Source organism: Cyprinodon variegatus, unplaced genomic scaffold (genome assembly GCF_000732505.1).
Source record: "Cyprinodon variegatus isolate N-32 unplaced genomic scaffold, C_variegatus-1.0 Scaffold192, whole genome shotgun sequence".
Lineage (NCBI taxonomy): Eukaryota > Metazoa > Chordata > Actinopteri > Cyprinodontiformes > Cyprinodontidae > Cyprinodon > Cyprinodon variegatus.
Genome location: NW_015150645.1, coordinates 1 through 13,074, shown reverse-complemented (window position 1 = coordinate 13,074; position 13,074 = coordinate 1). Strand labels below are relative to the sequence as shown.

General features: G+C 38.5%; 1 protein-coding gene across 1 annotated transcript in view; it reads left to right on the top strand.

The window, feature by feature from the left end:
- Nucleotides 1-11,610, top strand: part of LOC107087727 (protein-glutamine gamma-glutamyltransferase K-like) — an 18,304-nt gene extending 6,694 nt beyond the window's left edge. The window contains exons 5-14 of the mRNA XM_015379453.1: nt 4,199-4,317; nt 5,482-5,589; nt 5,691-5,868; nt 6,423-6,561; nt 7,991-8,183; nt 8,687-8,840; nt 9,142-9,426; nt 9,759-9,919; nt 10,043-10,179; nt 10,275-11,610. Coding sequence (XP_015234939.1) covers nt 4,199-4,317; nt 5,482-5,589; nt 5,691-5,868; nt 6,423-6,561; nt 7,991-8,183; nt 8,687-8,840; nt 9,142-9,426; nt 9,759-9,919; nt 10,043-10,179; nt 10,275-10,419 — 1,619 coding nt within the window. The 3' untranslated portion in view covers nt 10,420-11,610. The remainder of the gene's footprint in view (nt 1-4,198; nt 4,318-5,481; nt 5,590-5,690; nt 5,869-6,422; nt 6,562-7,990; nt 8,184-8,686; nt 8,841-9,141; nt 9,427-9,758; nt 9,920-10,042; nt 10,180-10,274) is intronic.
- Nucleotides 11,611-13,074: the final 1,464 nt, after the last annotated feature.

Below are 13,074 nucleotides of genomic sequence, written 5' to 3'. Positions count from 1 at the left end.
GGTATCGATATCGGTTATCGGCTACATGAGTTTTAAAATATCGGCATATCGGATATTGGCCAAAATCCCAATATTGCGCATCCCTAGTTTGCATAAGTATAGGGCTGAAACAGTCAATTAATTTAATCAATTATGAAATAATGTGCAACTGATTAAGTGATTGGATAATCTTAAAATGGAGAGTGCAAACTCTAAAAGATAAAGTTTGCTTAAAAAACAAAAAGCCAGAAAAGTAATTAAGCCAAAACTGTGTAAGAAATATATGCATTTTGCATTTAGGATGAAAAAAAAAATGTTTCAGCTACTCATGGTTGAAATAATTAAAAAAGATCTTATTAAGTGCCTTCTGTTAACAGATTGGTTGATAAAAAAAATCTATAGATAATTCGATAACTGACATAATTGTTAGCTGCAACCCTGCATTGATGTTGGCTAGAAATGGGAAAGATATCAGGGAAATATAATGAAGGTTGTATGATTGGGATGAATTCATTGATATATTTCAATAAACCTGGAAGAGTGTTGTTATTAAAACGTTTCTGTTCTGCTACAAGTAAGTTTTAATTAGTCTGAGAAGATTCCTAAAGAAAAGAGATTACTGTATGGACCTTTATTCTCTGAAAAGAGCATTGATATAGCATTTCACATGAGTGAGAAAGGTTAGGGGAGTCAAAGAGTGTGTTGCTGTCCATCAAGCCGCAGCAGCATGACTGTGGGTAAGAATGTGAGTTATGTAACTCCCCTGGCCTTGATTCAAAGCTTTCGGCACACTTAGCTGGCCCTCTCAAGCACGGCTCTTGGCTACATTTGTGATCAAAACAGTATCTTCCCTGAAAATAAAAACAAATGTTAAGACGGCTCATTTACACATAAGATCTACTTTTGCCCTGAGACTAAACATCTGTAAAACATCTAAACAAATCTCACACAGAACACTTTCAATGCATAACATTACAAAAAGTCCTTTTTGTTTGATTTGTAAGTGCAACCTCCTTACCAGATATGCTCCTCATCCAGCAGAGATTTAAACATACAAGTGCTTAATGAAAGTAATCACTCTCCTAAAACATTTTTTCACATTGTCAAGCCATACATACATACATACATACATACATACATACATACATACATACATACATACATACATACATACATACATACATACATACATTGTGACGGTGGGGGGCCCATCTGCGGCATTTTATGGGCAAAAGGTGGGTTACAACTGGTCTCCAGTCTGTTGCAAGTCTTGCTCTTTTCCTACTGCTTCCCCACAGCATGATAAAGCCTTCACTATGTTTCAACATGAGGATGGTGAGGTCAAAGCGATGTGCAGTGTTAGTTTTCTGTCACATGTAACACTTAACATGTTGGTCAGAAGGTTTGGTCTGATGTGTTATTTTACCAGACCAAATTTTAACAATTCTTCAGTTTTATCTTTTAACTATACTTTAAAATTCTTTAAACTTTTCTACATGCTAATATTGTTAGCTGTGTTTCTTGGCCTTTTATGGTGCCAATTGTAGGGTGACCATATTTTCATTTGGGAAAACCTGGACACCTGGTGGGGTGTCACTTTCTAAAAAAAACCCGGGACGCCCGGGACAGGATGTGAAATACGGATATGTCCCGGGAAATACGGACGTTTGGTCACCCTAGCCAATTGTTCAGCCCCTCAGAACCCCATACAACAGATTGACAATCATGTACGTTAACTTAAATGATTCCATAGATGCTTCCACAGAAGATTGTTCTACCGAAATCTTTGGGTTTCTGTAGAACAATTACTGATTAATGATTTTGTTCTCCGACTCATTCCAGAATCTCAATTAGCCCCCAGTTTCTAAAGTAAACTAAGGCATCCAGATAAAGTATTGCTGCAAATGGGGCCCAAGTTTTGTTTAAAAAACTCTCCATTTTCACTCATTTAAGGAGGAGAAACAAAATGTAAATTAAACTGCAACAGCACACAACAAGGGAGCAGCTGAGAGGCCCATGGTAACTCTGAAGAACTGCAGAGATCCTCCGCTCAGCAGTAGGAATCTGTTAACAAGACAGCTATTAGTTGTGCACTGCACACATCTAGCCCAATGGAAGAGAGGCAAGCAGAAAGCCATTATTGAAAGAAAACCCATTAAAACGGTTTCATACCAGTATGTAAATGGGTAGGGGTGGAAAACATGTGGACGGTGGTGCTCTGCTCAGATGAAACCAAAAACCCTTTAGGTGTGTGTGTAAAGGGGGGGTTGAGCCTGCACATTCCCATGGACATATATTCTCTACTATGAAACGTAGCATCAGGCTGTGGAAAAGCTTTTATTGAGCTGTAAGAGAAGGAGGTTGAAGGATGTAGATATGAAGCTACTGCAGAAGACTTCAGGTTTGATGGGCCTCTATTATGCAGAAAGAGAATAAATAAAAGCTGCACAGAAACAGTTTAGATCAAAGTGTTTTGATATGCTAGATTGTCCCAATTAAAATTCCTGATTTCAATCAAAATTAGAATATGTGCCTTGAAAATGCATGCTTATATGAACCGTCTGACTGTGCTTCAACTATTTGGCCAACAAAATAGACAAAAATCAAAGCTGCTATTTACAGCTGCATCACAACAGAAAAAAATAGTTGAAGGTGTAAATGCATTTGAAGGCATTGGACAAACTCTGCTGTCTTATTTCACGGTGGAGTTCTGACTTGCAGGTATGGGTGCAGACATGGATTATAGAAGCATTCCTCCCTAGAAAAGATCTACAGTATATTGTATGCAGCTGCCTGCAGATTGCATCTAATCATCAAAGTTTCTTAAACCTGTTCAGATTGTTTCTTTAATTTACCTTTTGCTGAAAAAAATGTAGATGGATCTCCCCAATTTTTTGCTATAAAAGGGTTTTAATTTGTTTTAGTTGCATCGTGTTGACATATTTTCACTGTATTAAATCCCTGTTTAGAAATCTCTTTTAAAATCTCCATGACGACTGATTATGTGTTGTTTGAAAAAATGAGAATTAATTTGATTTCTTTTTGCAAATGCTTATTATTTTATCCAGATAAGAAAGCTTAAGGAAATGAGCTTTATTGTTTACTGAGCTGAGTTTGGCAAATGAACCGTGCAGGATATTTGAAAAAGAGAAGAATATGTGCAATGGAGCACAAATTCTCCTCTATTTTTTGGAGTAGCGCCCAATCCGCTTTTCCCCACTTCCAATCTCTTCTTCCTAAACCCAATCTGTCCCGCATGCTCATAAAAAGTCAAAATCCAACAATTGCTGTATAAAACGCCACAGGGCTGAGTTCAGAGTGATCCTAGCAGCTGGGGAAAACCTGCTTTCTTTCTGGGCTTTAACTGCCTCCATGTGTATTTCCTGCTTTTTCTACGCCTCCTCAACCCAGTTCAGCTCATTTTTTCTTGCTATCTGCTGACCTGAGCCTCACTCCCTGGCCTCTTCGAGCTGTTTTTCAGCATCGTCCTTCATATCCTCCTGTGTGTTTCTTCTCACATTCCGGGAATTTTTTTCTTTTAAGGAGGGAAAATGGGAACAGTCACGGCTGACAGATGCTGCAGTTTTACCTCTGCACACCCCTGAGTTATTCTTTGCTCTCCTTCCCCCTCCTTTTTACACTCCCAAACAATGTCCCCTTGTTTCCCAGTTGTCTCCTTGGACTTTTAATCCTTTCCTTCCACTTATTTATTTATTGTTTTTTCTAATGCCCATTTTAGAGATCCTGATACCTTCAAAGCTTCCCTTTTCTGTTTCTTTCTTACTGTGTTTTTTCCACCACCCATGTTTAATCATAGTGCTGATAGTAAGAGAGGGAGAAAAAAAAAGAAATGCTCATGTGAAATGGCCAACGCCCAAGTCTGCAGCGCTGATTTCTCTCAAAACAGACTGTTTCCCATAAACCACTGAGGGCCCCACAGCAAGGTCCATGGATTCATTGTGTTTCTTACCATTTCCTGACCTTTGGGACTTGCACCAATTTATGGAGAAAAAACTCACATTCTTAAGCTGTTTAGTAACTGGTTGATATAACGGAGATTTTGGGTTATTTCCATGGACAAGCCCATACCCAAATGTTGTCTATTTGATAAAAAGACATCAGAAAGTTTGATTTTAACTGACTCTCGGCTGCATTACTCGAAGTTTAATGTCAATGAACAGTGAGAAATAAAGTTTCCCATGTCATGTTTTTTTCCTAGAGGACACTGTCTTCCTGGATGATGAAGAGCAGAGGAAGGAATATGTGTTGAACGACACTGGGAGGATTTACTACGGCACAGAGAAGCAAATTGGTGCCCGCACCTGGAACTTTGGGCAGGTATGGACTGGATAAGACTGTAATGTGATATAAACTTGCTTTGCTGGTTAATTAGACCACCGTTAGTCAGTAGGAGTTCTCCACTTTACAGCAGGTTCAAAACTGCACTAGGTATATCATACAGTGAAAGATCTTGGAAAACTTTTCACGGGTTTATAGTTACCTAAAAACAGAGCCAACTATGTATCCGTCTGCATTGATAGCATCTATAGATATGGAAGCAGGGCAATTTTTTTGAAATACAGTTAAATTTAGGAAAAGTCTTGGGTTGTGTTAACCTCTCCTCTGGTTAAACTTTTTCAAACCACTTAAAATTGCTGTAGAAATGCTTTTGTAACGTTAAGGCCAGCACTTAAAATCTTTTGCATGTCCAGACAGATGGAGAAAATCACTGAAAGCTGTAGTGCTAATTATTCATATCCCCAGGTGTGTGTAACGAGGCAAAAGATCTATGTTTGATTTCATCTAACCAGGGTATCAAATTGCAAACAGGGCTTAAATATTTTTTTTTTCAAACAGTGTCTTTCTTTTGATTACTTTTAAAAACTTGTGGCGTGCATAACTAAAAGTTGACCAATCAACTGCAGCTTCTCACCGGTTACCATGGACATAAAGGCTAGTTTTATTATTTTTTCTATTATTTTTTTTTTTTATTAATGCAGTTTGCTCCTCGAATAGATGGACAGCCATATAGTGGAATGTTTTAGATGGTCCGTTCTCTTCCTATTTTTCAGGGATTGAATATTGCTCCATGAGGTGATGAGAGGAGGATTATTTTATATCCTAACCATAAACTTCCCAACGGCTTTCTACCTGATTCTAACTGCGTTTGTTTATAACATCAAGTTCCAACAACAAAACAACAACCTCATACGAATGACTGTGGTTTAAACATGCCTCCGCATATAAAAGTTGTCATAGTTGAACTCTGTAGAGAGATTATCAGTGGAATTAAGATATCCTTGAAACTAATATTGTCTTAGTTTGTCTGAAATTGTCGAAAAGCTCTCAAGTATTGTCTCACCTTATATTTTTGAAAGTTACACTTTCTACAGCCGTACTCTTTTGACATATAGAAAGGATTCTGTTTAAACAGTGTGTGTTTTTTCGTCACTGTGTTTTTGAATGAACTTTTCGTAACAAACCCTTTTTTTGCATTACTAGTTTCATGAGGGAATCCTGGATGCATGTCTGTTCATCCTGGAGAAGAGCGATATGCCTCCATCCGGCCGAGGGGATCCAGTCAATGTGGTCAGAGTCATATCTGCCATGGTGAGTAAATGCACACCACATACACAAAGACATAGAAAGCATGATAGATGGGAAAAGAACCAATATAATGATGTTTTTTTTTGTTGTTGTTTTTTTTCCAGATAAATGCCCAGGATGATTATGGAGTTCTGGTCGGGAACTGGTCTGGGAACTACTCTGACGGCGTCTCTCCTGCAGGCTGGAGCAGCAGTGTGGAGATCCTGCGGAAATACCATTCCTCCAATGGCATACCCGTGAAATATGGGCAGTGTTGGGTCTTCTCCGGGGTCACTACAACAGGTGAGCCAGAGAAAAATAAACACACAAGCTGTCCTTGTGGGTGTGTATGTAGGGAGGGTTTAAACCACAGAGAGACGTGAAAGTTGTTTGAAGCCATCTGTAAGGAGTGTCCTGTGCATGTTTATTTGGATTGTGTGCACGTAAGGAATCCACAGAGCACACATACCCTGGAATCCATCAGCTCAAAAGTCAACTCAATTAGAAACCCAAACATTTTTCTGGTCTTATCGGGTTCTTTTCATCAGCTCTTTCTGTAACTTTGTAACGGAGCCATATCTTCATCGTCTGTGTATTCAGGGAACCTCACATGATAGCTCGCTGACTTTAGCACATGCCTCAGATAGCAAGCCATAGCTCACGTATAGCCTAAATTCATCACACTTGCATTCCTGTCATACCTGCTACTTTTGTTGCAAACAGATCCACTTATGTATCTTTCATGTAGCCACTGCAATGTAATAGATGTAAAGTTATAATCTGGATGTTTAACTCAGATCAGTAATTAATTGCACTTGCAAAGGTAAAGCTATTCCATTGTCTGTCCATGTTTTCAGTGCTGCGCTGCCTTGGCATCCCTGCCCGTAGTGTGACCAACTTCCAGTCTGCGCATGACACTGATGTATCCCTCACCACAGATATTTACTTTGATGAGAATTTGGAGCCAATTGACATCCTTAACAGAGATTCTGTCTGGTAAGAACAACTTTAGACTGACAGAGCATCCTACATGATAACGCCAGGTGCTAAATGCATACCTTTGGAAGACACTTTAAATTTAGGTCCTCTCCAAAAGCACTCCCCTTACACTGGAATGCTTGGAGAAGTCCTCTGCTGTAGCTATTTACAGCTCTCTCACATATGATTTATCTGTTAAAAGAGTATATTGCATCTATTTCAAATGTTATAATTAAGGGGTAGGTTTGTAGTTCAGGAGGTATATAATAGAATATAGAAATTGTGTGTCTGAATGATAGCACATAACAGTCCAGCATCTTTAAAAAAAAAATGCTAAGGAGTGATTGCAACTAAATAATGAAATAATAGGAAGAAAATCCTGATTTGCATTGATTTGTCCACTGAAAGTCCACTGTAGTATGTTGGAGATTTAACAAACTGTGGTCACCAGCTGTGAAAGTTGAGACGAATTTATGATTCAAAACACACTCAAAAAAACTTATACGTCTGTCATCGGAATTCTTTATATTGGAGAATATTGTAGAGATGGAACCCTAGAAATCTAACTTTTTTAGACATAATCGTTCTGTTTTCACGAGGTAAGATTTAAGTGCATGCTAGTTAAAAAAAGGGAAACAATCTGTCTTGCCACTCAAATTCAGACAGGTTTACTTTCATTTTTCTTACATCATTTTGCAATTTGCCACAAAGTGATTCACTTCAAGCTGATGTTACGCATGTGGTGAATTAGAAAAAAATAGAAATACTTCTGAACCACTCGGCATTCATTAGGCTCAGACAACAAGAAAAAAACAAGGTGTTGCAGCAGCTCATAAAGGATGATAAACATGCAGAAGAAACATTTAGAGAGAAGAGTTAGTTAATCTAATATTGCAATCTGTGGACATCAGGTGATAAAAAGCAAAAACATTTTCTTTCTGAACCAATGTTATGCTTGCAAACACCCACAATTGCCTTTAAGACCTGACTGCTGATTCAGATAACATCATCTGTCTGTCACCACAATGGAATAACAGTGTATTGTGCAGGATAAAAGAGAAATGCCTATTAATTTCATCCACAGAAAATCATGTAGAGAGTAAGGTTACTTCATCAATTCTGTATTGTGGAAATGCATCCTGATATCCATTTAACATATTTTCATTAAAAGGATCTTTTTTTTGTAAAGAGGACTATTTGTTTTTTGGTTAGCAGTCATGTTCTGCTTTCCTGAATCAGCAGTTCACATATGGAAATACAGGTTCATACTGAGGCCACAAAGGCTATATGTAATAGAAAGGTTTAGTTTAAAAATATTTCATACTTTTAAAATTATTATATTTTCTGACTCTGAAATAGAATTTAAAGTAGAATGAGGATAAGTTGGATTTTTTCTAATAAACCTCCTATTCCCAAATGACCCTCCATGTTTTTACACTTTATCTAGGAATTTCCATGTATGGAACGATTGCTGGATGGCAAGACCAGACCTACCTCCTGGGAATGGGGGCTGGCAGGCTGTTGACTCCACACCGCAGGAGACAAGCCAGGGCACCTTCCGCTGTGGCCCTGCTTCTGTCATTGCCATCCGCTCTGGACATGTCTACCTCAAACATGACACACCTTTCGTCTTTGCTGAAGTAAGTGTGCTTTTTCTGGGGTGCAGTGTGAGATGGCTGCTCACACTGAGCCTGGTTCTGCTGCAAGTTTCTACCTGTTAAAAGGGAGTTTTTCCTCTCCACTTTCGCTACAAGCATGCTTAGTGTGAGGGATTGCATCTGAGTCAATGAGTCGATGCAATCAACTGGTTTTCCTTAGATAGAAAATTTTGAATCATGCCTTGAGATGACATGTGTTGTGAATTGGTGCTATAAAAATAAACTGAATTAAATTGAATTGAATTATAAGCTGAAGGTTCAAATGATTTACAGATCAGATCTTTTTAACCCGGAGAACCAATGCTCTTTCAATTTCACAGCCAATGTTTAGTTATGTATTTGGTAAGGAGATGTCAGCTAACCTCTCCTTTATAAAATTAATGGATTATGAATAATGATATCCAGGGCCTTCAAGATGTAAACAATTAAACAATAAAATGTTATCTGTCAATTGGATAATCCTTTTTACTATATTTTATTCTTAGGTCAACAGTGATAAAATTTACTGGCAGAGGAACCTTGATGGTACTTACTCCCAGATCTACAGTGAAAAGAAAGCTGTTGGGCACTGCATTAGCACCAAGGCAGTGGGCTCTGATGAGCGTGAAGACATCACACACCTTTACAAACATCAAGAAGGTAATGAAATGCAAGTTTTACTTGAAAAATTAAAGGTCGTAATCGTTTCATACCTTTTCGCTATCTGAAAAAGGAAAGGTTTATTAGGAATATTATTTTCAATAGATTGTTTTACTTTTCTCTGATTCCTCCAAAACTCCATAACCTCTCATTTGTCTTTTAAAACATGGAAATGTGCATCTCTTTTTGCTTTGTTTTTTTGGAAAGTCATGTGCGTAGCAATGCTTCTGCAGGTTTATGTAAATCTTAAATCTACGGACAGGATAATATTCCCATATCTCTTTATCCCATTCTTGGACAGAATCTGAGGAGGAGCGCATTGCTGTGGAGACAGCTTGTCGTTATGGCAGCAAGCCAGACGTCTACTGTGCACCTGCAGCTGAGGATGTGAAGGTGGAGGTGAAGATAGATGGCGAGGGGCCCAGGATGGGCAGTGACGCCAAGCTGAGCATTGTGGTGAAAAACCAGAGCTCACAGCCCAGACAGACAACTCTACACAGCCAGGTGGCTGTAATGTACTATACGGGCGTGCTGAAGAATGCTATCAAGAAGGATAAGATCCCTGTGGAGCTTTTGCCCAATGAAGGTTTGATTTTAAAAGTCCTTTATTTATGTTTTTGGATCAAATATGGTGCAAATGAAAGTTCCCAATTCCAATCCAGGGTTATAGTATCTCATTAGATTAGTAAAAACAGCTTGTTTCACAATTCCTCCATAGAGTTGCCCAAAGTAGTGATTCCTGAATGTTATAAAAGTGTAGCTTAGAAAATGCTATTAATCAACAAATCATTGCATGTTAGGATAGGTTTTCATTTCTAAGCTGCAGAATCAGTCTGGTCTTGTTTCAGAGGATATTTTTTTTAATATATCCACACAGAGAGAAGCTAATCAACTTCGTGTGTTTCCTTCTGCTTCCAGAAAAAGTTATTGAATGGATCTTGCCCTACCAGCAGTACCAGAACCAGTTGGTGGACCAGGCTGCTCTGATGCTGACATTGTCAGGGAGAGTCAGTGAAACAAAGCAGGTGTTGGCCAATCAGACAACTTTCAGACTCCGTACACCTGACCTCCAGATTACGGTAGGATTTTAATAAGAATCTGAAATCCTTTATGTAACAAGTATATTAACAAGAAATTCTGTAGATTGTTTGATTCAGTATTTTGTCCTTCATGAGGCTCAAATTCTCCTTTTTTTAAACCAGCCTCTGGGTGAAGCTGTGGTCGGGAAGGAGATGTCGGCTAAGATTACCTTCACCAACCCGCTGACTCGTATACTGAAGGATGTTGTGTTCAGAGTGGAGGGCTTGGGCCTTCAGAAAGGCCATGAAGTAGTTGTAGGGTAAGAAGACTATATCATTTTGTTCGTCATCTTTTTTAGGCTCCCTATTCTTTATCCATTAATGCCAACATTTGATTTCTCCATGCCTATTTTAGTGATGTTGGAGGCCAAGCTACAGTAACCCTGACGGAGCATTTCATCCCCAACCAACCTGGACCCAGAAAACTGGTGGCATCCCTTGACTGTAAACAGCTGACACAAGTGCACGGAGTCGCTGACATTGTTGTTTCCGAACAATGAGAGTTTTCATATTGAATTCTTCTACCTTAAGCAGTCCTATTTACCTCTTACTGCTACCAGTTTAAACATTTGTTATTCTGAATTGTGAAATATTGACTAACCACTGTAGCATTATCAGTATTATCATATATTTTTTTATCTATTATAAACTAAGCACTTCTGAATTTCTCTATTAATGCATGCAGTAGCCCTGCATAGCAACAGACGCTTTAATTAACATGTTTTAAATGTATAAAATTATTCTAATACTACTTAAATGTGAAATAGTGAACATAAACGTGAAGGTTCACAGTGGGGCCGCTTTGTGGTTGTGTAAATACTTTCTAAGTGTAGGATTCATTCAAAATGTCTTAATGTGAAAATTTTTGACAAAATTAACTTTATATGGCTTAAATGAAGGAAGAATCCTCTTTAGGATGTATTTAGATCTTTTTCAGACGATCAAAGTTCCTTTGCAGAAATCTGCAAATATATCAGCATTGTCAGATTAAACGGTCTAAGGCTGTTAAAATATAAAAAATAAATAAAGATCCAAATCGTTTCACCAAAGGAGGAAATCGGACACTGAACCGTAGCTTAATATGAACTAATTTTAATTAAAACGCCTCTAAGTCAGTGCCGCAAATAACCTTTGTTTGACTGCAACATTGAACACCCCTACACCCCACCCAAAAGTTATTCTGTACTTCCTGTTTTTCTCCATCTGGTCACAATAAGACTGACATCTGACTGAGTGTTGGCCTAGTGGTTAGAGTAGTGCGCTTGTGCTCTGAGAAGGTTGCAAGTACCTAGTTCGATCCCCATAGCCTGCACTCTGGGTTCCTGAGCAAAACTCTTATCCCCACACTGCTCCGGGCGCCACGCAATGGCAACCCACTGCTCCCCAAGGGGATGGATTCAGTGCAGAGGGTGAATATCCCTATTGTGGGACAATAAAGGGATTTTCACATCTTTTTTGCATATTGCAGATAAATTACTAATTTAAGTAGAGATGATTTACACAGAAGCACAGGAGAAGACGATTCTTATCTCTTTAGATATTTGTGATGGTGGTGGTGGGGTATCTTTTTTTTAAACCTCTTCACATATTTAAAGCCCTTGATTTGCTGATTGAATGTCTCAAAACTGTATCTCTGAATCTATTTTTTCCCTTTTCTACACCAAGATTATTTTCTTTACACCAGATTGCGGCAAAAATAGAATCGCTGCAGAGCCAAACAGTCCTTATTTCCAATTTACACATGCCAAACAGAAGCAGGTCGCTCCCTGTCATTGTGTAATAGCACATAACAGTCCCAATCAGATACGCTGACAGCAGTATTACTGTTTAGATCAGTGTGTCGCACTCTATTGGCCTTGAAACAAAAAGAGAAAATGAAGTGTCAGTTTCATTAACCCGTCACAATTTCAGCACAGGATGTTTGTACAAACAGAGAATCTTGTGCAGAATATAGTTTTAAATCAACTCAGCACATGTTGGTTTTGATATTTTTTACTTTTATAATGTTTTTAATGGTAGATTGTTATTTTTAAGAAGAGAAGTGATCCTGTGCATGACTCGAATAAAAATCTGCTTTTGATCCAAAACTTGTACTCAACATCCAGAATTCTTGATTCCTCGTTTTCTGGTTCATAGCTCTTTAACTATACCACTCAGTGTACAATGTGAAGGAAACTATATCCATACTATTTATCTAACTTGAAATATTTTGTGTTGTTTTTGTTGTGAAAATAATAAAATACAATAAAACCTTAATGATTCATTTCCTTTTAGACAAGACTACAGGGTTAAAATTATGTAAACAAAGCTTTTCACCAGATACAATTATTCAAACCTCCATTTTTACTATTTTTTTTCTCTACAGCTTTAATTCGGCTTATTTATATAGCAGAAATCCACAGCACATATTATCTCAAGTTACTTTTCAGAGACACTTGAACCCAATAATGCAGTCAGACTGGTTAGCAGTTTTCTATCTAAGGAGACCCAGCTGATTGCATCTAGTCAGCGACTGCAGGGCACACTCCTTCTGGATTACCATGTAGCCACAGCAGACATTATCTTGCATTCTGTTAACCACACTACAACAATCCCTTACACTGAGCATGTATACAGCAACAGCAGACATGAAAAACTCACTTTTAACAGGAAGAAACCTGCTGCAGAACCAAGCAGCCATATGCCAACGCCAGTGGAGTTAAAGGCGGCAATCTAAAGGAACATAAGCAATGATAGATGAATGCCTTCTATATTTTAGATGGTAATGGTTAACTAGCTCCATAGCTGGCTCTGTGTGGGAAAGAAGTAGTTAACCAGATGAATTCCAAATGTCAAAAAAGGATAGAAAAGAGCACAAACAGTTATACTCAAAGCCTGTCCCATAACTATGTCTAGGATAGAAAGAGGGATAATTAACACTAAAAACAGAAACAACTTTATGATCTGTTATTGGCCAGGCTTCATTTTGACAGCATCCCTTACTGCCCAAGGTCACCATTGTATTTTGGTGCCTGCCCCTAAGAGAGGGAACTCCAGACCTCAGTGCCACAGCTATTGGTGGTCCCACTGACCATAGAGGCAGAGAACATGGTCCACTCAGACTCTATGTCTAGCCGCCCCTAGATTCTAGAAGCTCTCCTGGAGGTGGGAGTATA